A 27,504-nucleotide genomic window follows, 5' to 3' on the forward strand; every position below is an offset into this window, starting at 1 on the left:
GGGCTGCTCTGGGGGTGGTGGTTCTTGCATACACCACCCACACAAACTACTCAGGTTTCCAAAATGACAAAACTGGCTTCTAGCTTTCCTACTCATCGTAGGATTGCTACTAAATGCAGTTATTGACTTTTCAGATGGTGAACTGAATTTTCTAGAAATAGCTGAATTAAAAAGAAAGCAAGAATTGCTCTTATACTTCTAGTGACAGAGCTCTAAAAATATCTGCTTAAAGTATGCTTTTAGAAGAGAATTCTTTGTTTCTTTTCTCTTTGCTTCAGCATGGTGGTTTCACTTGTATCTACATGTTACAACCTGGATAACACGTGGGTACAAGGGAAACCATCACAGGCCACCTGGACACAGTCACAATTCTTACCATTCTCTGCTAGAGTCTGTAGAACCTCCAGGATAATTTCGACCTTCTCGTGGTGGTTTGCCTTCCGCAGCTGATGTACCAAATGTTCTGCTATTCTGGTCTTGCTGAGGGCATCTTTAGCTGTGTCTGCATAAAACATCAGATTTGTATGAATTACTTGATTAAATACAAATGATGGAAAACATAATTCCTATCTGATGTGAGCTGAGAAATTGCTGCTTTGATTCTGGGTACTTTTCTGAAAGTTTGCTGTATTGCCAAGAGGCTCCTGCTCTGCGGGAAGGAAAAGAGCACTAGAGGAGGTGGACAAGAGGAGCTGTTCATGTTGGCTCCTTTCAGGATCAGAAGAAGGGGAGTTAAGGCATGAAACTTCATTTTGTAGTGCCCCAGTGGTAGCCTTAAGCTTCCACCAGCCTCTAGCCTTTCACCAGCATTCATCTTGCTTCTTGGAAGACAAGGCTGGCAACCCCTCTACTCTTCTGTCATGTGGTGAGATAAGCACAGGCCATCGTTCTCTAAATCATGGCAGACATTAGGACCTGCTTTGAGACATCAGACCAATGACCATTGAATCCTATTTCCAACAGCAGCCAATCCAGTACCTCTGGGAGGTCACAAGCATGAAAGTAATGTTCTCCCTCCATACTCAGAGGGGCTAATATGTAGGTAACATTAATCCAATCTAAATATGCAATGGAAACAGAAAAGAAATCTTATATAATGTCAGACCTAGAAGAACAGCTAGAGCAGAACTGATCCTTTCCTCAGAATTTATGAAAACTCTCTCCTCAAAATTCTGATGCTAAAAATACTCAGATATTCTCTATATGCTTGATGTTTGGTGTCAACATTTGACACCTGAAGATTTTAAAGTAGTAGTCACCTACTTTAAAGTAGTAGTCAGTAGTAGTTGTTAGTGTTTGATAGTATCTGACAAGTAAAGTAAAGGTAAAGTGTGCCGTTGAGTCGGTGTTGACTCCTGGTGAGCACAGAGTCCTGTGGTTTTCTTTGATAGAATACAGGAGGCGTTTACCATTGCCATCTCCCACGCAGTCTGAGATGATGCCTTTCAGAATCTTCCTGTATTGCTGCTGCCTGATATAGGTGTTTCCCATAGTCTGGGAAACATACCAGTGGGGATTTGAACCAGCAACCTCTGGATTGCTAGTCAAGTAATTTGCCGTAGCAGTCAAGACAGCTGCCATGCAATTGCCATCTGCATTTGTGTTATTTGATGATTTCCAAGAGAAAGAAGTAAATTTTATAGTAACTTCATTAAGCTACTCAAAACAAATTTTGAGTAAGAAAATCCAAATTTTGAAATGTTAAAGTTTACCAAATTTTGAAATGACATGAGATTTTATTTTAACTTCAGTCTCTTTTCTTGAGAGATGCTAGCAGAAATCTGAGGTACTCTTATATGCAATACATGGATCTGCAGCACTGTGAAAGTGTGAAGATTAAAGGGCTGGATTAGCTATTAAGGTAAGTGTGTAAGAGAATGAAGCCCTTTGCTGTAACATTATCTGAGAACATGTGTGTGTGAGAAGAGTACTTAGCTTGGGAGTGCTCCTGGATCCAAAATTCTCTCAGGTTGAGGCCACGGCCAAAGGTGCTTTTTGTCAGCTTTGGCTAATACTCATCTATGCCCATTTCTCAAGGAAAATGACCTTAAAACAGTGGTACATATCCTGGTAACCTCCAGGTTTTACTACTGTAATGCACTATACATGGGCCAGTCTTAGTTCATAGTCCAGAAACTACAGCTGGTGCAGAATGCAGTAGCCAGACTGGTCTCTGGTATAACACAAAGAGACCATATAACACCAATTTTGAAAGAGCTGCACTGACTGCCAATACGTTTCCGAGCAAAATACAATGTGCTGGTTATTACCTATAAAGCCCTGAACAGCTTGGGTCCAGGATATTTAAGAGAGCACCTCCTTTTTAATGAACCCTCCCGCCTATTAAGATCATCTGAGGAGGTCTGGTTACAGCTACCATTGACTCGTTTGGTGGCTATTTGGAACCGGGCCTTCTTTGTGGCTGCTCCGGGGCTCTGGAATGCACTCCTTGTTAAAATCAGAGTTTCTCCATCCCTGGCTGTTTTTAAAAAGACCATTAAGACACCTGCTTTCTCAGGCTTTTGATTAGATTTAATTGGTTTCCTATCATAATTTAAAATACTGGAGACTGCACAGCATGCCTAGTGGTATAGCTGGACTTGGTAGAATATGATGTACAATGAGCAGGAATGAGGAAAGGTTGGCCACTTTTGTACATGTAGGTAGGGCCGCCTTTGGATTTGAGGAGACGCTTAGCAAGGTGACCTCAGGTGAGTCCTGCTTGCCTGTGGTGGGTCTCCATCTCCTTACTATGGCAGTGGACCCAGGTTTCTTTCATTTTCAGTAGTCCAGCAGCAACTGCTGCCGCCATGTTGCCCCTCACCTAGACATACCAAGTCATGTTACCGTGTTACATGGGCCATTGTGGGGGGAAACTCCATTAATTGTGTTTTAATAGTTTTAACTTTTTAATTTTAATTGTTGAAATGTTTTAATCTTTTATTGGTTGTTTTTATTGTTTTGTAAACCAGCCAGAGAACTTGCATTTTGGGTGATATAGAAATGTATTAAACAAACAAACAAACAAACAAACAAACAGGAGTCAGCAACTGCTCTGCTGGTTAGAATGCTGTTGCTGCTGCTGGCCTGCCGAGAATGAAATAAATCCATATCTGCTGCTTCAGTAAGGGAAGGGTAGCCACCACTTGCTGGCTGGGTCCAATCCTTCCCAGGAGTCAGAGCACCCTCTGGGGTGCTAGCCCTCAGGATGCCTTGTGCTAATGCCAGCGCTGCCTGTTGGACAGCCTCATTGGATTGAATGGAAAATGTGGACTATTTCTCCCCACTCCAAATGATTTAATCCAATAAAGTTGAAAATATAGTGCATTGGATTAGATCTTTCTGGTGACCGTTTATTTCCCAGCTTCACCCAAAGGGTCTAATTTAGAGGAGAGGAATGGGATAAAAAGGTGAGAGGTCCCTAGTTCAAGATCTTATTCTTCTTCTCAAATAACATTCTGAGTCCAGAATGGGACAAATATGTCTACTTTCTCCTGACCTTGTTTTACTCAGCTTTGTTGGCCTACTAAGATATGGTTAATAGGGTACTTTAAAGTGAGAGAAGATAGAACCACTTCTCCTTATGGCATCCAAGGTTCTGATGCACTGATCCAGTTGGAGGTATACACAGGCATTTTTTAACCTAATGGGATTGCTGATGGAATATTCTGTGTATCGGTAACAGGCAAGGGACAACACAATATTGTGAGATGGCATATAGACATCTCCCTCAGTTACAGATTGTTTTCTTTGATAGGCCACAAAAGATTTCACTTGTTGAGACCTTTGTTTCTGTATGTGGGTTGGGGGTGGGGGCAGAGTGATACCTAAAATGAAGACTGTTTCAGAATAAAGACAAAAGCAATGCAACTGCAAACATGCTGAAATGCAAGGTACTGTAATATTCACCAAGATCTGCAAGGTTGGATAAAGCCAGCAGGTTGACACGGACAAGTGGCTCATTATCTGGATAGTCCAACATTATCCTGACCAGTGATCTGATAACTTCTGCTGCCACCAGTTGCTCCTGAAGTTCATCTAGAAAAGGCAAGCACATCAGTTAGGACCCAATGCTGATCTCTTGCATACTGCTGTGAGCCAAAATAGTTGTGCTAATAGTACATAGGAGTATTGTACAGTATGGAAAGGATTGCAATGTACCGGGGAGGCTCTTAACTGCTGAAATTTAATTTCAAGCCTAGCTGTATTGGCTATATTCTTAGTAAACCACATTGACAAACGAGGCAAAAGGGAGGATCCCAGATTGCACAAATAAGCATACGTGTATGCTATTTGTGCATACATATGGAATTGTGCATACATATACATATTTGTGCACACATATAGGGTCTGTTCACTGATTAACTGAAATGCAGAGCCTGCTGTTGTGATCCTGTTCCCTCTCTTGAACATATTCACTCTGGTAGACATGGGAAGAGGACTTACAAAAGAACCTCGTTTGCTCTTGTGGGTCATGTTTCCAGTCTTGCAGAGACCTTCCAGAGTGCAGGGAACACTTGAACTCTAATGGCTCGTGTGCAATCACACATGCACAGAGGAAATGGGGGAGTTGCACAATGGCTTCCATCACATGCGCATAGTAGGAGGTGCACTCTTCGTTAGGTCATTACAAATTTTGTAGCTGAATTATTTTCTTCTTGTTCAGATATTACACAGATATTAAGCCCTAAGGTTTATGTTGATGTTAAAGTTTGATGTCGAAGGTTTAAAAAAGGTTTTGTTCATTGCCCTAACAAACCTTTATGCCAATCATCCTGCCAGTCTCCACTCTAATGAGGAATCTCAGTTGCTGAAGATTTGAGGACTCAAGCCTCAGGTGCCACTATAAAGGTTCCAGGTCCAGCAGTGGCTTTGGAATCTTCTCTTCCTCTTGCAACTGTTGTTAGGCAGACTAGGTTCTGTTAAACCGGTGGTTTGTAGTACTGACAGTTGATGACTCTTAAATAACTTCTGCCTTCCTTTTTGGTCATCCTTTCCTTGCCAGCTGCAACTTCCCACTGCTGGGGGGCTCTCCCAGTAGATAGGCATTTTCTCCCTTGGTGCAGGCACAGGCTCTTTTGGCAGGCAGTGTTCCACTCCCAGGAAACCCATTTGAAGACTGCTGCAGATCACCAGTCTGCCCTTTAGCAACTTCTCCTTTTGTTTCCTGTCCAGTGGTTTAATTCTTTCTGCTTCTACTTGGGCCTCAGTCCTTCCAAATATAACCTCCCTTCTCTGTTGGCATCTTCTTCTTTGACCAACTGACACCACCAACTGCCTCTCAGAACTTGGCTAGACCCTTGACCAATCGGTTTTGTGCAATTTGAATGCCTCTGGAATAAACAAATGATTAGGCCTATGCCCAGCAGGTACCATTAAGTACAGGAGGATGCCAACATGGCTAACGGGTAGCGTTAAGGAAGCCATAAAAGGGAAGAAGACTTCCTTCTAAAATTGGAAGGCCTGTCCCAATGAAGAGAACAGAAAGGAACACAAAATCTGGCAAAAGAAATGCAAGGTAACCATAAGGGAGGCAAAAAGAGAGTTTGAGGAACATTTAGCCAAAAGTATCAAGGGGAATAAAAGAAACTTCTTTAAATACATCAGAAGCAGGAAACGTGCCAGGGAGGCAGTTGGACCATTAGACAATGAGGGAGTGAAAGGGATTATTAAGGAGGATATGGAAGTTGCAGAGAAGCTAAATGAGTTTTTTGTGTCTGTCTTCACGGCAGAGGATACTGAGCATATACCTGTTCCTAAACCAGGCTTTTTAAGGATGGAGGCTAAAGAACTGCGTCAGATAGAAATGACAATAGATGATGTTCTAAACTGTCTGGAAAAACTGAAAACTTATGAATCACCAGGGCCGGATGGCATCCATCCAAGAGTCCTCAAAGAACTCAAATGTGAAATTGCCGACCTCTTTGCCAAAATATATAACTTATCCCTGAAATCGGGCTCTGTACCAGAGGACTGGACAGTAGCAAATGTAACACTGCTTTTCAAAAAGGGATCCAGGGGCAATCCGGGAAATTACAGGCCGGTTAGCCTAACGTCCGTTCCAGGCAAATTGATGGAAAGCATCCTCAAGGATAAAATTGAAAAGCACCTAGAAGAACAGGCCCTGCTGGGAGTGAACCAGCATGGCTTCTGCAAAGGTAAATCTTGCCTTACCAACCTTTTGGAGTTCTTTGAGAGTGTCAACAAGTGTGTGTGGATCAAGGTGATCCAGTTGACATAGTATACCTGGACTTCCAAAAAGCTTTCGACAAAGTTCCTCATCAAAGACTCCTGAGGAAATTTAGTGGCCATGGGATAAGGGGAAAAGTACATATGTGGTTTGCTAACTGGTTGAAAGACAGGAAACAGGGTAGGTATAAATGGAGAGTTTTCACAATGGAGGGAAGTAAGAAGTGGGGTCCCCCAGGGATCTGTACTGGGACCGGTGCTTTTTAATTTATTCATAAATGATCTAGAAGCAGGGGTAAGCAGCGAGGTGGCCAGATTTGCAGATGATACCAAACTCTTTCGGGTAGTGAAATCCAAAACAGATTGTGAGGAGCTCCAAAAGGATCTCTCCAAACTGGGGGAGTGGGTGACAAAATGGCAAATGCGGTTCAGTGTTGGCAAGTGTAAAGTGATGCACATTGGGACAAAAAACCTCAGCTTCAAGTATATGCTGATGGGATCTGAGCTGTTGGTGACTGACCAGGAGAGGGATCTTGGGGTCCTGGTGGACAGCTCGTTGAAAGTGTCGATTCAATGTGCGGCAGCTGTGAAAAAGACCAATTCCATGCTAGGGATCATTAGGAAGGGGACTGAAAATAAAACTGCTGATATAATAATACCCTTATACAAAACTATGGTGCGACCACAACTGGAGTACTGCGTACAGTTCTGGTCAACACATCTAAAAAAGGACATTGTAGAACTGGAAAAGGTGCAGAAGAGGGCAACCAAGATGATCAGGGGCCTAGAGCACCTTTCTTATGAGGCAAGACTACACCACCTAGGGCTTTTTAGTTTAGAAAAAAGATGACTGCGGGGAGACATGATTGAGGTCTATAAAATCATGCATGGTTTGGAGAAAGTGGAGAGAGTGAAATTCTTCTCTCTCTCCCATAACACTAGAACCAGGGGTCATCCCATGAAACTGATCGCCGGGAAATCTAGGACCAACAAATGGAAATACTTTTTCACACAATGCATAATCCACCTGTGGAATTCTCTACCACAAGATGTGGTGACAGCCAACAACCTGGATGGCTTTAAGAAGGGTTTGTATAACTTCATGGAGGAAAGGTCTATCAACGGCTACTAGTCGGAGGACTGTGGGCCACCTCCAGCCTCAAAGGCAGGATGCCTCTGAGTACCAGTTTCAGGGGAGTGACAGCAGGAGGGAGGGCATGCCCTCAACTCCTTCCTGTGGCTTCTGGCAGCATCTGGTGGACCACTGTGCGAGACAGGATGCTGGACTAGATGGGCCTTGGGCCTGATCCAGCAGGGCTGTTCTTATGTTCTTATGCTTCTTTTACAAGTGTCATACTAGCCATCTGAATATTGCTAGATGGTGGCAGTTGTTTGTTTCATACAATATCAGGGTTCCTGCACCCGCTTTTTGAAACTGAATTTTCTACAACTTGGCACTTTAAATATAAATAAATTTTAATCAAATTAAACACATTTAATTAAACAGATAGACTACTTGAATTTAGGTTTTTGCTGTTTGCATTGATTTATGATGGCCACATCAATATACCTTTTAAGCACCACTCACAAATATTTCTGGCTAAGCCTCTGATTACATGATGATCCCATGATATTGGAGGCTTATAACTGAGTGCTTGAATACATGAAAGCATTATACCCTTGCTCAGCTATCATGGATCACTCCTGCTCATCTTATCATCTAACCCCCTTACACTATGGAACAACATAAAAGATATCAGTGTACATTGGTAAGCAGTGACTAATTCATTTGGTGATGTCATCCACAATCCTCTTTCATATGGCACTGATAAAAGTCACATGAGAATTTAGGAAATCAAATGATCAAAAAAGGGCTTAAAGTTGCCAGGCTGTTCTATCCCTTTAACAACAGTGAGAAAGTTCCAAGTCCATCTTCTTCTGCCCCATATTCTTCCCATTGCTTACCCTTCTTTCCTTCCTGCTACAGCAAACAAAAACCCTTGTTTTGTTGCAGAGCAGATGGAAGGTGGGCAACAAGACCAGACAAAGAACAGAGTGGGAGAAGTCATAGCTGTAGGCTTGTTTTAAAAAACAAACAAACAAACAAACAAACAAACAAACAAACAGCAGGACTGATGACTGTGTTGGACCTGGCATCTGTAAAGAAGACCTTCTGGGTCAACTAAACAAACTGGCATGCAAGCCATGGTTACTAGTGTCATGGGACCAGTCTCAGTTCACAACATAGTAATGAAATTACTATGAAAACAAGTCAAGATATTTGCCTTGACTTGAAAATAAGTCAAGATTCATTAAATAGAACACACACAAAGTAGGTTCATAGGGATGAAAGTACTGACTCAAAGGTTTCTTATTTGCAAAAAGGAAGGGGTGGGGGGTGGGATTGTATTGATCCACGAAAAAGCACAGTTTACTCCTTCAAATATATAATCTCATAGCATGGACAGGTCTATAAATCACTTGTTCCATTGACTTGTGCTCTCTACGCCTTATTATGGCTACTTACTGTTATCATAGCAGATACGGCCAATAGCCCTTCCTACGTGAAGCAACATCTCTTGGTCTGTGCTGTCCAGCAATGGTATCAAAATTGGTACCAAACCTGCATCTATACAGGGAGTCTTCATTTCCTCTGCACCAACAGAAGAGAGAGGTTATGTTCTGATTTTGCAAGGCAGAATTTACAATTCAAAGAAGTTGGCTCTTAACGACTCTGAAAGCAAAGCTGCCAAAACTAGGGCAGGTGTTCTAAATTTGGACTTATTCAGATGGCAATCCTGGAATATTATAAAAGCAGACACTCTAACACTTTGTTGGTCGTGTTTTAAGGAGAAAAGCAGATCATATTTTTGTGCTCTATAAACTTTGTGAAACTTACATTTTTTATGCACATTAATATAAGTAAATATAGGTGTCCCCCTCAGACTGGTTTTTAAAAAAATGTAATCTGGGAAAACCAGATTAATTACCCAGGCATGTCTCAGACATATTAAAATTAATTTCAGATATAGAGTGGCTAGGTGTCTATGCATACCCAATGAAAGTATCAGACATCCAAAGGAACCTAAAAGCCCTCCTTCACTATGTGTTTCTCCTTTCCAAACTGGACCCTCTTTACTGCCCCCACCTTACCTAATGCATGAAGAAGCCCCAATTTAGCTATGAGGGACACAGGATGCACAAAAGCCTCTATGTTCCTTTGTATGCCACTAGGCATACAAAGGGGCCTCAGGAAGACCTGAGCTGTTTCTAACCTTTGGGCAGAAACGTAAAAGTGTGGCATTTCACACCAGTTCTAAATCGCCCCCACCATCCCCACCCCCATCCAGCAATTTAAAAGATTTTGTCGTGTGTGTGTGTGTGTGTGTGTGTGTGTGTGTGTGTGTGTGTGTGTGTGAGAGAGAGAGAGAGAGAGAGAGAGAGAGAGAGAGAGAGAGAGAGAGAGAGAGAGAGATACAAAAATTTGGAAGTTCGTGCCCTTTAATAGCAGCTTATCATCTCTGAAGAAGAGCAAAGAGCAAGCAGGTCTGAAAGGCAACTGTAAACTTCACAGTTACACTATTAATGGATCGATTAGTACATTCATTGTAGGTGTCCAGGAACCCTGAACAATCAGTGCTCTTGTTCAAAGGACATGCTACATACCATTTTTAGCTATCTCTGCAAGCACCTGAGCTGCCTTCACTCCACAATGCGGGCTGCTTTGTAGATATCGGGCGAAGGCTGGCAAAACCTCACTTTCTGAAAGAAGACTGGATGTTCTATGCTCTGCAATGATAAAGAACATGATTGGCTTGAGGGACAGGGGAATGGGGAGTCTCAGAAATAGGAAACTAGGCTGCTGGGATGCAATCCAGAGGAAGGATAGGCTCTTTGTGACCCAGCAAATTTAATTGTTGATTATGGCTTGAAACATGTTGGCTGACATGCTGAGGGAGGTCTAGGTTAATAGGATGCCCTCTAGTACTGATTGGTCTGCATTGCCACGTGGGTCACTTCAGCTCAGGTGGTAACTGCTGCCCCATAGGAAAAACTGCCAGACACTGGTTATGAAGAAAGATTTTTGCATAGTCACTGCAATGGGGGGCGGCGGGGGCGGGAGAGCTCTTGTTAGTATTGTTGGACTGTTGGATTGTTGTTAGTCTCCTGCCTCACTTTTTTCAACCTATCTTTTCTGCACATCCTTCTCATCTGTGGCCATGTCCCTTCCTTAAAGAAACACATATGGACATAATATAAAGAACAGTACCTCTGAGCACTCACCAAGGCTATGCACATGATTGTGCAGGTGGGTGGGGGAGAAGGCTGCGTGGAACCCGCCTTCCCTCCAGATGATCCTCCCTTGTGGTGGGAATGTGGATTGCGCTCCCATTGATCTGCACTGCTTGGAGCAGCACGGATCTCCAGAGGCCAGGACCATGAGCCTTGGCCTCTGGATATCCAACCATGCACCATGCGGTGAGTGCAGTGCACTGGGGAATTCCCCCAGGAGTTGAGCGCTCCAGGCACCTGACTCTGTGTGTACTCGGGCTCCAATCAGCCTGAGCACTCACATAAACCCCAACACAGGGGTTAAGGGGACACTTGTACCCTTAACCCTTGCCAAAGGTCAGGGTTAAAAGCAGCGTTAGGTGGGTGGGAAGTGGTGGGGTCAGCATGGATCCAGGAGCTGCACATGAGTAGCCTAGCCCAGACTGGGCTGCCCTAGCCTGGGCTAGGTTGCTCATGTGAATAGCCTTATAGAGTCCCGGGTCTTTTCCTCAATGCTGAGCAACTGTAGCCTCTCCTCACACACGAGGCCAAACGACATGTTACATCAAGCACATATTTGGTTCTAGTGTGCTTGGCATCCCCCCCCCTTCTAAATAGCAGCTGGAGGGGACCCAATCTCGATCAGGACTGGTGGTGGTTCTTTTTTTTAACTGTTTGCCCATGCCATGGTCCCAGTATGGATTGGCCCCTCTCCACAGTTGCTCTTTGCCCTGAGAGGGAAGCTGCCATTGTTGCAAACAGCAGATTCCCTTCCAGGACAAAGAGCAGCTATTGGGGGAGAGCAGGATCTGGACTGAGATCACAGTGGGGACAAAGAGTGAACCTCTTCCCCCAATGTGGCAGTCCCCATCTAGATTAGGTCCCCCTGCAGCTAGTTGAGGGGAGAGAATGCAAGAGCCTATGACATGCTTGAGGGAATATGTATCTTAGCCCTTGGAAAGAAGGAGCAAAACATCCTTCCAGGGCACATAACATGCCTTTCGTAAAGCTCTGAGCCCTAGTGCCTCTGTTTTTCAAAATTGTGCTGTCTAGTCCTCTCTTGACAACATCCCAAGAGTTTCCTTTAAAACAGGCAGGGATCTAGTCCACCCGTAGCACTAGCACTAGCACTAGCACTTACATTTATATACCGCTCTATAGCTGGAGCTCTCTAAGCGGTTTACAATGATTTAGCATATTGCCCCCCAACATTCTGGGTACTCATTTTACCGACCTCGGAAGGATGGAAGGCTGAGTCAACCTTGAGCCCTTGGTCAGGATCGAACTTGTAACCTTCTGGTTACAGGGCGGCAGTTTTACCACTGCGCCACCAGGGGCTCTTTACCGTAGTGCAGCCCACTGTAAGTGCAGCCCACCGTAGGCTGCACTTAAACCTCAGTATCTCGTGGCCCAAGTCTGGGCATGCACATCAAGGTCTAGCTTGGGCTATTTGTTTCTAACTTTTATATGTATTTTAATTGTTTTATGTTAACCGCCCAGAGATGAAAGTTTGGGCAGTATATAAGTTTGATGAATGAATGAATGAATGAATGAATGAATGAATCCACTCTCCCTACTAGGGGTGGTGCACAAAACCAGGTTGCTTGGTTCAGTTTGAGTCTGAACCAGACTCAAACCAGACCAGGCGTGGTTGGTTTTCTGCACCCAGACCCACCCCCCAGCTTGGTTTGAGTTCGGGGATTTCATGATTAATTTTTTAAAAAAGAAATATAACTCACTGCTGTTGCTCCATGGGGCTTCTCTGAGGCCATGCAGGGAAGGGTGTCTCTGGAGGTTCCCCCTCCCCCTGCTGGCCTCCGTTAATGTCCAAATCACCTGGTTCAGGTGGTCTTTGGCCCATCCCGGGACTGCCCTCCATTGCAGTGACCATTTTGGAGGCCACCGTGCATGCCCAAGAGGCCTCTGCTTGGCCGGGTCATGAGGGCAGATCTGGACATTAACGGAGGCTGGCGGGGGGAGGGGGACTCTCCAGAGCTGGCCTCGGGGAAGCCACCCAGAGCAGCAGTGCTGAATTATATTTCTTAGAACCCTCCAAACAGGCTGGGGGGTCCGGTCTAATAATGAGCCATCGAACCAAACTGATTCAATGTTGAACAAGTACGGAATTGGACCTGTTCACACATTCCTACTCCCTACTGCTGCAGTTCCACTCCCCACACTGTGTGTTTATTCTACACCCAAATGTAGTCTGAGAAGTTATGTAATGGACCCATAATTTATTAATTATTCCAAATCAATTGCAACAGATGTAGTGTGTGAAATGACAAGCTGTACACAGATATGGGATGTGTGTGGGTTTACATGCACAGGCACTAGATACGAGATGAAAACAAATGTATCTGCCCCCTCATCACAGTAGGCATAGCAGTCTGAAGAACAGAAACTCTAGCAACTCACAAAAACATTATAACATAATTATAGCAACTTTTTGGATTAAATAAATAGTGGGACCTTCCTCTCCCCCTCCCCTCACTCGCAAAATCATGCAAGAGCTGCCACGCATGGGATTAGCCATGGGTGTGTGTGTTTTGACACAGACAAGGGACTTCTCAGTGATGATAGAGGATTCTGGAGGAGGGTTGTGCTTCTCCATGTCTCACCTGCTCAACAGCCTCTGGCTACAGTATGGGTGTAAACTAATGACCTCACCATTTTGCACAGGCCACTGGAAACCACTGCATGGGTGCAGGATAACCTTTGTAAATCTCTGGTCACTAGAAAGAGGCAGAGTCCATTTCCCTTTGGTCCCACTCCAAAGGGAATGGTGTGGCCACCACGTTTCCCATGGCTGTCAAATAGTAAAAGTTGGGCTTGCTGTAAGTGGCACTTGCTTACCTAAAAGTTGTCCAGTCTTGCTCTTGTGCTGTGCAAGGCAACTTTGTAACCTTCAAGCCCAGGTTATGTTGTTATGGCAACCATACAAATACCTCCCTCCTCTGAGGAGCAGGTGACAGCTGCCTAGTGAGCGCTGACAGGTACAATAACCTGCTGCCACCTTAATGAAGCCTAAACAGAACTGCAGTTAACAATAAGTAATTGAATTGCCTTAGCAAAATCTCCCTACTAACTACATACTAAGATGCATGACTTTATTCTATTACGTTTTCCATGGAACAAAGGTAAACTAAGGCCACAGTATTGGCAGGAATTTCAACTCCAACTTAAATCCTTAGTTATTGTAGCAGCGGTGTAGCTAGGGGAGAGGGGGCCTGCTCTCCCCAGCAGCCCCCCGGAGTGAGGGAGATAATAAGGAAAATAGGGAGGAGTGGAGCTGGGTGGCTTTCAGAAACTGGGGAGCCTGGGTTCTTTGAACCCATTTGCTCAATTATAGCTACACCACCATATTGTAGCTTTCTGATATTGACATAACTAAGGGATTAACTTGAAGCTCATATTAGTTAAAAGTTAAGGGAAGATACTGTGGATAATGTCATCTCTTTTTTGTTGGGATGACTGACTGATGACTGGACCAACCTTACCACAATGCCAGTGGCTTTCCAACTCTCTGTTGTGACAGGATTGGGTAGTGGCTACTGGTCTTCCAACTCTTAATTAGGCAGAGTGTTGATAATGATTTAACACACCCAAATTTCTCTAGAAGGAAGTGGAAGCTATTAGAGTATGGAAAGATGGCATGTATCCACCTTCACTTGATGGGAGGGGTTTATGTGTGAGTGTAAAAAGAGAAGAAAGTACAAATGCTTTCATTGTAGTTCCTGAGCCCTATTCAAGCATGCTTCCACTTGTGGATGATGTATCCTGCAACAGCATCCACAAGAGCTCACCTTAACCATGCTGAAACTCTGCCTCATGATATACCAGAGTACATTAGGCCTGTGAAAATAAGCAGGTATTCAGTGTGGTGTTTGGATTCCATATTTGGAGCATGTACTATTTGATTTGATGCTTCAGATTCCCCTTCAGTTTGGATTTGATTATTTAGATCTAGATGTTCAATTCATCTGAATATTTGTCTATGGGATATAATGGGGAGCATCCCTAAAATGCCCATATTGTCTTCCTTTCTTTGCCAAATGGGTGAAAACATAGGGGTGGTACCCCCTTAAGTGGACATGAAGCCTGTAAAGTTTAAAATAAACAGGTGCATAGTGTTTCTAAATAATAAACTTTAATTTTTTTGAAGAAAAATCCCTTAATTCATTTTTGTTCAACAGTGGGATGAAAATAGAAGGGAATTTGTTTTTTCTATCCACACCACTTTGAGAATTTTCTTGTTGAAAAGTGGCATAGAAATAATAGGAAGAGGAACAGGGTTTGGGTTAGAAATTAAAAAAAAAATAGAATTAGGAATTAGAAAATAAGAATTGACCTTGGTAATTGCCAATTGTTGGAGCATATGCTCTAGGACAGGGATTCTCAGCGTTGGGTCCACAAATGTTATTGTACTTCAGCTCCCATAATCCCCAGTGGCCTTTGGTTGGGGATTATGGGAATTGATGTCCAATAACATTTGGGGACCCAATGTTGAGAATCCCTGCTCTAGGAGATCCTTTTAATTTGATTTAGTTGTGATTCTGATTTTATTTTTTAAAATTAGTTTTTTTTCCTGTGAGAACAGCAACAATGCTCCTCAAGCTGGCTGATGCCAACCTTCTCATCCAGGAGCTGATAACTCTTCAGTGACTCCCATTCATTAGAGAAATGACTAATAGGCAGCAGGTAGACCTGGCACAGAGAGATGCTCTCACTGGCAGCCAGTAGGAGTTTAGGGAAGGTATCCCATAGCCCAAAAGTGTTGTGAGACTGTGCCTGTCTGCCTGAGGAGAGGCAAAACTTACATTTGATGGGAGAATAATATGAAATCTCTGTTTGTTTGTTTGTTTGACTTATCTTTATACCGCCACAAACTTGCATCTGGGCAGTTTGTTTAGTTGAGTGTGCACACATCACCTTTCTCATGAAAGTGGATGACAACGTGTGAATATGAGGACCAGTGTCTCTCTCCTTCTGGTGGGTAGCATCAGCACAAGGACATATAGACAGCCAGTCTTCTAGCAAAAAACATCATCATGAGGACAGAATGGCAGTGTCTCCTCTATAGATAGGTAACATCAGCATGATGTCACAACAAGGCTTCTTCAGAGGCATCAGCCTGAAATCACAATGGCCAGTCTCTCAGCTTCAGACGTGCCGCATTAGCCAGAGGTCAGAATGGCCAGTTTTACTTCTTCAGGCAGACAGCAGCAGCAACAACATCAGGCCACGTGGGTCAGTTTCTCTTCTTCAGGTGGGCAGCATTAGCACGGGGGCTTCTTTCTCTCCCCCACATTGAATCAGGCAGAAGCACAAGTCTCTCTCACCAAGGCAGGCAGAGGCAGGAGCAAGTGAGTACAGGCTGTCTTATGAGGAAAGCAGCAGGAGCATGGGCCACAAATGTCCCTCTTGCTGAAATGGGCAGTAGCATGTGAGCAGAGAAAGAGCAGGCAAGGAGAGCAAAAGGGTTGGCAAGTAAGCACCCAAACTATTCTAGGGTTTCAGCTTACAGTAACTACTATAGGGTAGCCTGGCACCAAAAGAGATAGTGATAATGGAGGTGTGCATAGAAGTGTTGGCAGCACCCAGAATAATACTAAAACTAAATATAAGAAAAGAGGAAACCAGCTCATTTTGTTTTAGTTATTACATCAACAGAATGAAATATGTGTGCTCCCCTATGACTGCATATTGCTTATCAACAAGAGTCAGTTGGTTTGGGACAGACCTTCTTAATTAGAACCATAGGGCTGGGATGGCCCAGATTAAGAGAAAAGGTCCTGAAGTTCATTCTCCTGTCCCATGAAATAAACCCACAATACCACTTCTCTCTTTCCCTCTCCCTCCCTCAGCACAAACGGACTCAAGCCCAAACTAGACATTTCAAGCAACATATAGCTGCCACCAAAAACAGTATCTTCTCTCTCTCTCCTCAATGTCTTATAGAACATATCTTCATCCTGATGTCATTACTCTGCAATGTCTCTGCCCTGCTCCACAACATTGGCAGTTGCTTGTGAGGGTGGGGACATACACAGTATTACGACATCAGGGTAAGATTGCACAATACACAAGTAAGGATGGGGGAATTAGACAAGCAGTGATGGCAGCCTATTGTATTGTCTAGTTGGGCCCTCACATGGTGTCTATCTTATGTTTCTTTTTAGATTGTGAGCCCTTTGGGGACAGGGATCCATCTTATTCATTTATTATTTCTCTGTGTAAACCACCCTGAGCCATTTTTAGAAGGGCAGTATAGAAATCAAATTATTAATAACAACAACAACACTTCTTATGTTTTTGTTTATGTTTATGGGTAATATCAACAGAATGATCTGCTATTGATCAAGCTGTGACCCAACTGTGGGTCTTGATCACCTGGTTGAAGTTCAGTTATCTAGACTATGAATAAAGTATGCTGGCAGGTTAAAAATATTCTATATATGCCAGTGCATACTAAGAAAGAATATATTCCAAAGAGGGATGTGGGGACTAACCAAGTATGGTCTGAGACATTTTGCTGGCTGTGGTGAAGAATAATAGGAGACCCATTCCCATCTGTGGGTGGCTGCTCAGCTTAAGCTGCTAAGGCAGCAGCAGTGACATGACAGCACTCCCAGACTATGTCACCAAGCCAGGCAATGGTGGCAGGAATATTCCTAGTTAATCAGGGGTGGGGAGAGAAAGAAGTAGTGCACTCCAGTGGGGTGAGGAAAGGTGATGGTAGTGGACAGTGGGATGGCTCCCGTGGTGACAGGACTCAGCACTTGCTGTCCCTTTGCAATCCTCCCTGTACCCATTCCTGAGGTGACCACTTCACCTTGCCTCATGGAAGGGTTGTCCTGGCAGTAACAGGTTTGAAAAATAAAGACATTATTTAAAACATATTGTCATGAAATGTTAGAGTGAAGCACATTTGACAAATCTGTGGGGGGCTGAGGCTGAGCCAGCAGAAATTAGGTTTCAATAATACTTAACTATCTTCCGCCAAAGCTTGAAGAATTCCGTTTAGACTTTCAAGAAGCTGGTCTTCATCTTCAATGTCTCCTCCACCAAATCTGAGATGTTCTAGGTTTCGATTCAGTGACTCTGTTCAGAAGACAAATATAAATGATGAAATATCTGTTTTCACAGTTAGCTCTTTGTTAAAGATATATGGGATGTCTCTATGAGTGGCTCCTTGAAAAAAACTAACATACCTCCAAGACTCCATGTAATGGCTATAACTTACAAAGCTTACCCACAAGTTCATTCCCCTTCTCAGAAGCATCAAATTTACCAGCTACTAAAGGATACAGAACTGTCAGAAATATATAGGCATGTGTGTTCAGCATTTGAAGGGCGGGGGGTGAATTCCAGATTTTCTACAGAAATAACCTAGATTCCTTGCAAACCATAAATTATAGATATCATGTAAATGTACATAACATATACATTGAGATCCAAATTCAGTTACCTGGAATTGTGTGGCACAGGCATACCACTTATATGTGGGGTGCCTGATATGTGCTATTTCCCCCATTTTTGAGGAGGAAGAAAGATTCTAATCTGCTCATCATATTTATGTGCCTTGAAGGGAACACTCATGATTACTGTAGGTGTCTGATGAAGCTGAGGAGTCATGTCTGCTTAATGTCTATTCCTCCACCATACAAGGAGAGTCCTAGGTAAGTATCTCAACTAGCCATACTTTGTTCAAGAAATACACATATTTTTCTGACTTGATATGGGGTTACAAGGTACTGGAATGAAGGAAAGGTGTGGCTAACAAAACTATGAAATCATACAGGGACTTGACTCTGTTGGGAGTGTGACAATGAAGTATCTAGCTGTCCAGCCACGTACCCCAAAACTCCCAATTTTCCATGAAAAATTGCAAGCATTTTTTTTAGAAGAGCTACTAGGGGCCTCCCCACACAGTTACCTCATACATAATTTACTATCAATCCTATTCGGAATGTATATCCACATTTCTTGTTTCAGGGAAAGACAAGGCAATGAAATCCTCTTGACTCACAGTTGTTACAAATGGAAAGATACAGAATAAACAAGACCCCAGGCAATCATTAGATTTATATAGTGTTAATATGTTTAAAAAATCCAGGTGCTTTGTTATTTCCCTGTGGACTGGATCACTGAAATAACACCATATGCACAGTGATTTCCAGAGTCCTTGAAAGACATTGACCAGATGGAAGGCTATCTTCTTATAGTATGAAAACAGAGAGATATACAGGAGAGAATAGAATAATCAGAGTGAGGGTTTATTGAAGAAAGGTTAGTTGATATGTGAACATTTCAAAATGTACAGATTTTAATCCATTTGCTCTTCTACTTCAGAACTTGTATTTATGACTACAAAACCTTGATAGCAAGTTGGGCTAAGATTTCCAAAAGTAAAATAGGAAAAAATGTATCCCCCCCTGAAATCTAGGGGGTTCTTTCTTGCAGATGAACAGTGAAGTCTAGATTCCTCTTCTAGGAATTTAGAAGAGGAATAAGCAAATAATCCTATAGTCCTGCATGCCTGAAGGAAGTTAAGCAACACTCTGATTTCCCAAACCTTCCAGGATTTCTTCTCTACAAGATAGATTTCTTGTTATTATATCATCAGAGCAGAGACTCTCAACCTGGAAGGTTCATGTTTCATGAACCTTTCCCAAAACTAGGGAAACACATTTTTTTTGTGGCACCCCTGTGGAAAAATTAATGTGTGCCTGGCTGAAGAGGAGGGCATCCCTACAGGACTTGTAAAGCCCAACAAGAAAGCATTTGGACTAACACAAATGGACTCAGCTTGGAGGCAGGGAGAGGGGGCATAGATTATCGGGGTGGTGGTGTAACATGTAGAATCCAAGGGAAAGAGTTGTGATATGCAAGGACAAGGCAGTGGAGTGGAATCAGGAATATTAATGGTTTAGTGAAATAGGTATTATTTAAAGGTAAAGTTGTGCTGTTGGGTCGGTGTCAACTCCTGATGACCACAGAGCCATGTGTTTTTCTTTGGTAGAATACAGGAGGGGTTTACCATTGCCTCCTCTAGATGATGCCTTTCAGCACCTTCCTATATTGCTGCTGCCTGATATAGATGTTGGGAAGCATACCAGCGGGGATTTGAACTGGCAACCTCTTGCTGGCTAGGCAAGTTACTTCCCTGCTGAGCCATTAGGTGGCCCCAGGTATTATTTACAGAGGGGCAAATGCAGTCTGCCTTCAGTGCTCTTGCTGCTGGCTGTCCAGGACTAGTCCAGGACTGGAATACAAGTAACTGAAGCCCTATTCAAAAGCTGGCCTGGACCAAGAAATGGATTAACCCAAAACACCACAACCTAAAACAAGGCTGCCTGAACTCCAGGGCTGAAGGGTAGGTGTAAGGCAGATGTTGGAGCCAGAGAGTGGTTTTTATTTTTATTAATCAAATCTTCAAAGGAACACTGACCAGATGTGTGGCGCAGGTGTGCAGAGCCTGAAGCGAGGTTCCAAATGATGCCTTGCCCCACAACCCTGGTGGGGGCCAGTCCCCCTTCAAAACTGACCCTTGCAAGTTTGGAAGAGGGAAGGTTGTCAGCAGCCTCCTCTTTTCTTCTCATGCTTCTTGCAAGCTTTGCAAGATGTCTAGGAGACAAGGGCAAACTTTTCTCTTCTTCCTATACACCTTGCAAAGATTGGTAGGTTCAGATCTTTCCCAAAGAGCTGCTCCAATGGCTTCGGGGGGGGGGATTTCTGTCCTGATGGCACCCCAGTAATCTGCCACCAGAGATGACTGCATCATCCTGCCTCATGAAAGGGCCACCCCTGACACCACCAGCTCACAAGACAGAAGTGGAGTACGGATCCTCTTGGGATGAGCATACTGTGGATCCTGGTAGGCATACACACTCCATTCCTCTAAAGTTGTGACTGAATTGTGAGAATACAATGAGAACAGATAGCCTTTGAAATAGTTCTGCTATGTGGAAGCAAGTGAAAAGTGGAAGGTCATATATAGGTACACAGAGGAACAGGAAGAATATTTGGCATCCCCTGTAGCTGGTATAATGAGGCTGAAAATGTACTTCTGTAGCAGTGAAGTGTGAGCACTGTAAGATATTCCCCTTAGGGGACAGAGTCACTCTGGGAAAAGCATCTAGGTTCCGTTCCCTCCCTGGCATCTCCAAGATAGATAGGGTTGAGAGAGATTCCTGCCTGCAATCTTGGAGAAACCACTGCCAGTCTGTGTACAATACTGAGCTAGATGGACCAAGGGTCTGACTGGGTATATGGCAGCTTCTTATGTTCCTATGATGGCTTTACAATGGCCCTTGAAGCAGTTGTTCAGCCTGCAAATACAGAATTGTTAAGCAAGGTTAGGACTGCTTCTTGTTAGGAGAGCTTCTTCATAACCAATCAATAGTTAGCCGGAGGCAGTTGTCACCTGAGCATCCAAAGAGTGAACTTTATGATAGCTCACTGATAATTAAGGCATGGATTTTCAGAGGAAGATGAGTTTGTTTTCAAAGCCCACTGGAAGTGAATGAGAGCTAAGCCCACTGGAACTGGATGAGAACTGAGGGCCTAATTGGTGTGCTGCTGCTACTTAAAATTAGGGCTGTCTGCTGATTAAATAATGTTTACGTAAGAAATTATTTGCACCTTAACTGATTCATTAAATTTGCCAAGTGCTAACAGCTCAATAAAGGGAGACTTGTGTGTATGCTGTGATTCCACAAGTTGTATAGAAAAAAACAACACAGAATGTAGATGCATAATTCACTTCCGCAATCTTGAATTTATTTTTTTGATTGCTAGCCATAATGGCTACAAAGAAGTGCTTGGAGTCTCAGAAACCAGAGAGGTGGCTGAAGGTTTCCAGAGGTTTGAGGTGGAGATTCGGTGCCCTATGTATTTCTTTGTCTCTTCCCATGAATTGAAAACCAGGATAAATGATGTGGAATAACAATGAAAATCAGGAATAATGCAGATTGGATCAGTTTACATACTTTATTCTGGTCAGCTTTGCTGGATGAACAATTTCAAAGCACAGAGTCCACACAATTCTGAATATAGGTGTCTTTTAGAGATAATGAAGTGAAGTATGCAAATTACAATGTAATAAACAAAAATTTTGCTAAAAAGTCCATCTATATATATATGATTTTCTAAGGTGTACCCATGGCTAATCCTGTGCATGGCAGCTCTCGTGAAAGTTCACGAGCAGAAGCACCGTGGTGATTGGGCAGTGGAGATTCCATATGCAGATACAGCAAGGAGGAGCCTGTGAGAGCAGAAGTACCATGGTGATTGGGCAGTAGGGATTCCATATGCAGATAGGGAGGAGGAGCCTGTGATGTTTAAGGACAGCTGGAATGCAACTGTTACTGGTCGGAAGATGTTCTTGATTGTAGAGGAGAGAAATCTTTATATATAAAAGGATAGTGAGCAGGAGTCTGTGAAGAGAGGGGTCGTGAGAGAGGAAAGAGCCCATTTAGGAGAAGAAGTCTTCCATTGTGTGAATTAGATGTGGAAACAGGATGAACAAAGTCTGTTACCTCAGGAAGGGAGAGAGAAAGAAAAAAAGAAGGGAGAGAAAGAAAGACAAAGGGGAAGAGTGAGTGGAGGAGAGAGAAAAAGAGGGAGGGGAAGAAAGAAAGAAGGAAGGGCGAAGGGTGGGCCTGAGCCTATCAGCGGCCTGAGGGGAACGAGCAACCATGGTGGTGCCTATTGGCAGCAATGCTGCAGCTGCAACCAAGGTGAGTTAGGGGGATGGAAGCAATCAGATGGAGGAGGAGGAGCAGGAGTGCGGCTCAGGTGAGGGTGGAGAGATTTCTGAGGTGATGGGGGCTGTGGAAGGGGGTGAGGGGAGCAATCAAGTACTAGCGTGCAGATGCTCTGCATGGGTTAAGCTAGTCTTGAATATTTTCTTTTTCATTCCTCATTATAGTAACACTCCAGAACTAAAATAGCCTGGAAAAGCATGTCTTTAATTTTCAGCCACACTGAATTTAAAAAGTCTCTTTTTTCATTAATCAGCTAATGCTTTTAATCTACGTGATACAGTCCTTCCTAAAACTATTTAGTTCTGTGTTCAAGGTACTGTACAGAGTACGGTACAGTTCTTGGCCAGAAGATGTTTTGTGCAAAAATCAATGTGGCAGGGGCGTAGCAAGGTTGGATTGGGCCCAGAGACAAGGTTTTAAAATGGCCCCCCCTCACTGAAGCTCAGCTCATGAAGTAAAGAAATCTTAAATGAGGCTGAATAGTGGTAACAAAAAGCATTGTGTGTGTGTGTGTGTATACACACACACACACACACACACACACACAACCTATGTGCCACAATAGAACATCATCCTAAATTATTTTTTTAATGGTTTTGTAAATTGTGGACAATGCAAGTCATTTAATGGTACGAGAGAAAGACATGCTGTTCTGGTAGCTCCAGGTCTTAACACTCACATCAATTTCGGAGGATGAATACAACTGAAGGAAGCCCGGGCGGGTGTGTGGATGTGAGAGTCAGTCATGTGGCTTACCTCTGAGGGGCCCCCCAAGGCCGTGGGCCCCCAGACAACTGTCTCCCCTTGCCCTATTATAGTTATGCCCCTGCAATGTGGTATGTGTAGAATCCAGAGGAGAGAATTGTATGCAAAGACATGGCAGTGGAGTTGAATCAGGAATATTAATGGAAATGTGATAGATATTATGTATAAAGGCAAGTGCAGACTGCTTTTCAGTGCTCTTGCTGCTGGCAGCCCCGCCTCTACTCTGGGACTGGAATAAAAGTAACTAATGCACCATACTAAGTAGGCTTGTGCCCGAAACGTTTCGGCAGCCATTGAAAAGGCCGCCGAAACGTTTCGGGTGTCGGGGCAGATTCGGTGATTTGGCGCCGGCGGGGGTAGGGCTTTAAGGGCGGGGGAGAGTGTACTCACCCCCCCCGCCGCGTTTCCCCCGCCGGCGCTCTCCGAATTTGAAGCCCCTCGGGGCGGCAGCGTTCCTCCTTGCCGCCCCGTTTGCCCCCTCGGCCGGAAGTGGCCGGAAGTTCCGAGCGCGCGCGTGCGCGCGCACGACGGGCGCACGCGCGCTTGGAACTTCCGGCCACTTCCGGCCGAGGGGGCAAACGGGGCGGCAAGGAGGAACGCTGCCGCCCCGAGGGGCTTCAAATTCGGAGAGCGCCGGCGGGGGAAACGCGGCGGGGGGGGGGTGAGTACACTCTCCCCCGCCCTTAAAGCCCTACCCCCGCCGGCGCCGATAAATATCGTGCACATCCCTAATACTAAGCTGACCTGGATAAATGAATGGATTAACCAAAAACACCACAGTATGTAATGGTTCCTGTATCCCTTGCTATCATTTATTTTCAGTAGTCCTCTCTTGAATATGCCCTTGATAGCGGATAAATGCTTTAGGCATGGGTGTTACTCCAATAGAGAAAGTCCAAATATAAGAGGATTTATTGTTTCACAAACAAAATGATGGTCCTTTCCAATCAGTACACCATTCAAAGCACAACTAGTTTACTGTCTTTCAACCTGAGTCCCTTTCTCCCAGCTTCTTCCTTAGCAGTGCACTTCCAACTGTCCCTGCTTCCTAGTTTTTGACATCCATGGAACTCTCCCTGAAGCTATTCACATGCACACTGAAAACTGGGTTAAGGCAGCCCAGCCCAGATTTTGGTGTATTTGTGTACTGCTAGGAGCAATGTGGCTCCTGGCTTGCTGTGGCAGCAAGCCCACTTAGGGAGCCTGCTGCTTAGCCCAGGTTTTGAATGTGACAGCACCCAAAAAGCAGGCTAAATGCCCATGTGTTGGTGCTACACGGCTTTGCACAACACCTATGCACAAGTATTATTTATTTTATTTTATTTTATTATACCGCCCTTCCAAAATGGCTCAGGGCGGTTTACAGTTAAAACAAACCACTAAAACAGTAAAGAGCTAAAACAAATTTAAAAACAATATAACAATTAACAATTTTAAAACATTTTAAAACAACTAAACAATTACAGTGATTAAAATCCCCAAATTGGGTTTTTAATTTTAAAATAAAACAGATATTAAAACCCACAAAATATTAGGAAGCTGAGAAAGCTTGGGTGAAAAGATTGGTTTTCAGGTGTTTTTTGAAAATTGCCAGAGGTGGGGAGGATCGTATCTCAGCAGGGAGCGCATTCCACAATCTCGGGGCAGCAACCGAGAAGGCCCGTCTCTGTGTAGCAACCAAACGAGTTGGCGGTAACTGGAGACAGACCTCCTCAGATGACCTCAATGGGCAGTGGGGCTCATAATGAAGATGACGTTCTCTTAGATACCCAGGGCCTAAGCCGTTTAGGGCTTTGTAAGTTATAACTAGCACTTTGTATATTGTCCAGGAACCTATTGGCAGCCAGTGTAACTCCATCACTAAAAGAGTAACATGGTCTCTCCGAGATGACCCAGACACCAACCTAGCTGCCGCGTTCTGAACCAACTGAAGTCTCCGGACTACATACAAAGGCAGCCCCACGTAGAGCGCATTACAAAAGTCAAGTCTGGAGGTCACCAACAGATGTACCACTGTTTTGAGGTCATTGATCTCGAGAAACAGTTGCAGCTGGCGTATCAGTCGAAGCTGATAGAAAGCACCCCTGGCCACCGCCTCAACCTGAGAAACCAGGGAGAGGTGTGAATCCAGAAGTACTCCCAGACTGTGAACCTGTTCCTTTTGGGGAAGTGTGACCCTATCTAGAACAGGCAGATCAAAATCGTCTCTAGAGTTCTGACCCCACACAATAAGTACCTCCGGCTTATCTGGATTCAGCTTCAGTTTATTCTCCCTCATCCAGCCCATTACTGCTTTCAGGCAGGCATTTAGGGAGGATATGCCAGCTCCTGAAGATGTTGACATGGAGTAGTAGCTCTGAGTGTCATCAGCGTACTGGTAACACCCAGCTCCAAATCCCCTGATGATCTCTCCCAGCGGTTTCATGTAGATGTTAAAAAGCATTGGAGAAAGTAAGGAGCCTTGAGGGACACCATACTTAAGCTCAGATTCTGAAGAGCAACAGTCTCCAATCGACACCATCTGGAATCTATCCAAGAGGTAGGAGCGGAACCACTGTAAAACAGTGCCTCCCACCCCCAACCCCCTCAGACATTCCAGAAGGATACTATGGTCGATAGTATCGAAAGCCGAGAGATCCAAAAGGACCAACAGAGTCACACTTCCTCTGTCAATTCTCAATTGGAGATCATCCATCAGGTCGACCAAAGCAGTCTCCACCCCATAGCCCGCCCGAAAACCAGATTGAAATGGGTCTAGATAATCAGTTTCCTCCAAGACCGCCTGGAGCTGAGAGGCCACCACCCTCTCTATTACCTTGCCCAGCCATGGGAGGTTGGAAACAGGCCTATGGTTGGAAACAGGCCTATTGCTCAACTCTGAGGCTTCTAATGCAGGCTTCTTTAGAAGAGGTCTAATAATTATCTCCTTAAGACACAGAGGCATCCTGCCCTCCTTCAGAGAAGCATTTATGATTTCCACCAGACTGTTTACAACAACCTCCCTGCTAGATTAAACAAGCCATGTTGGACAAGGGTCAAGAGAACAAGTGGTAGGCCTCACCGCTCCAAACAGCTTGTCCTCAGGAGTCACAAACTGAAACTGATCCAGTCGAATCACATAAGAGGAGTCGTTGGGCACCTCCAGCTCAGACATCAAATTAATTGTGGAGTCTCCATCTAGGTCGGCCTGAAGTAGCCTCCTGACTGGTGATGAAAAGCTCCCCATAATGCATTGCACACTCACATGGTGCATTATAGAAGCTCCAGGGACCTCCTGGCCCCCAAACCTCCCTGCTCCCTCCTTGCTACCGGCAGAAGTTGGCAATCATCTAGGTGGCCAATCCTACTGCCCAGCAACATGGATGGGATCGTCTGCGGGGTCGATAAACCCTTCGCGGCTTACTCCTCTCGCCCCATCCGAGCCCATTCTCCAATCATAGGAACTGGTTTCCTGACAATTCCAGAGCCCAACAACAGTTTCCATGCTTATCACACTAAACCTCGAGACCAAGCAACATGTATAAACAAATAAACAATTCTTAACCAGTCATTTCTTCACATGGTACAATACGCTGTGAGAGCCAATATGGTGTAGTGGGCAGTGTTTTGGACTTCAACAAGGAATTCTTACTCAGTGATGGAGCTCACTAGGTGGCTGTTTGGCAAATTATTATTCTTAGCCAAACCTACATCAGACTGCTGTGGGGATAAAATATGGTGAGATCATGTCCATCACCTTGACCTAGGGATGTAGAGAAGCATCAAAACTGTCTGAGAAAATTCTCAGATGTCTTCTTGGAAGAACCTGGAAATTCTCTTTGAATTTCACTTTTTTTGTTTGCATTTTTCACCATCTCTACTTGGGACTCTTTTTTTTTTTTTTTTAGGAAGAGTAGGATACAATTTATTTATTTATTTATTTTAAAATTTATATTCCACTATTCCTCCAAGGAGCCCAGAGTACATAGTTATGTTTCTCCTCACAACAACCCTGTGAGGTAGTTTAATATGGGTAACATGTCTGGCAAAGTGGTAGTAGTGGAGAAGCTAGGGATTGTCAATGAGTAATGTGAAGGAGGAGATGGAAAGAAGTGACTGACATAAGGAAAATTACTCAGAGTAGTCCCACTGAAATTAAGAGGACAAGCTAGGCAATACCTAACTTGCCCTTTCAATTTCCTTGGAACTACTCTGAGTAATTTTCCTTATGTCAGCCAGTGGGTTTAAAAACAACAACATTTTTTTTGCTGCAGTAATATACTGGTCATATAAGTGCCCCACAGTTCCTGGATGCTAAATGTCTGGAACAGTATGTACTTGAGTCTGATTTATAGATTACTTTTGAGCCTTCACTGCTGCTCATATTCACTGTATCCTATCCTGCGTCATCCCTTTCATACTATTTCAGTTAAATGTTTGATAACATTGGTCACCTCAGCCTGAACTGGTCTTTTATAAGAGTTTCACAAAGTGCTTTGGGTGTGCTAGATGTTTGTCAACCAAGCTT

General features: G+C 44.0%; 2 protein-coding genes across 17 annotated transcripts in view; one reads left to right on the plus strand and one right to left on the minus strand.

Moving 5' to 3' along the window:
* The window catches only part of LOC128350875 (rap1 GTPase-GDP dissociation stimulator 1-like), a 158,275-nt gene that overhangs the window by 31,287 nt on the left and 99,484 nt on the right, over nucleotides 1–27,504 (minus strand). For 13 of the 16 annotated variants that reach the window (XM_053309716.1, XM_053309705.1, XM_053309700.1 and 10 more), the window contains 5 exons: nucleotides 17,455–17,565; nucleotides 9,856–9,978; nucleotides 8,717–8,842; nucleotides 3,910–4,038; nucleotides 377–502 (listed from right to left, as the gene is read on the minus strand). In XM_053309716.1, the coding sequence (XP_053165691.1) occupies nucleotides 377–502; nucleotides 3,910–4,038; nucleotides 8,717–8,837 (376 nt within the window). In that variant the 5' untranslated portion in view covers nucleotides 8,838–8,842; nucleotides 9,856–9,978; nucleotides 17,455–17,565. Of the gene's footprint in view, nucleotides 1–376; nucleotides 503–3,909; nucleotides 4,039–8,716; nucleotides 8,843–9,855; nucleotides 9,979–13,317; nucleotides 13,499–17,454; nucleotides 17,566–27,504 lie in introns of those variants that run through there. The other 3 variants (XM_053309714.1, XM_053309713.1, XM_053309711.1) reach the window with 3 other exon arrangements.
* Nucleotides 1–27,504, plus strand: part of SH2D4B (SH2 domain containing 4B) — a 312,315-nt gene that overhangs the window by 15,872 nt on the left and 268,939 nt on the right. The gene's annotated exons all lie outside the window — the stretch shown is intronic.

This window comes from Hemicordylus capensis, chromosome 3, assembly GCF_027244095.1.
Source record: "Hemicordylus capensis ecotype Gifberg chromosome 3, rHemCap1.1.pri, whole genome shotgun sequence".
Lineage (NCBI taxonomy): Eukaryota > Metazoa > Chordata > Lepidosauria > Squamata > Cordylidae > Hemicordylus > Hemicordylus capensis.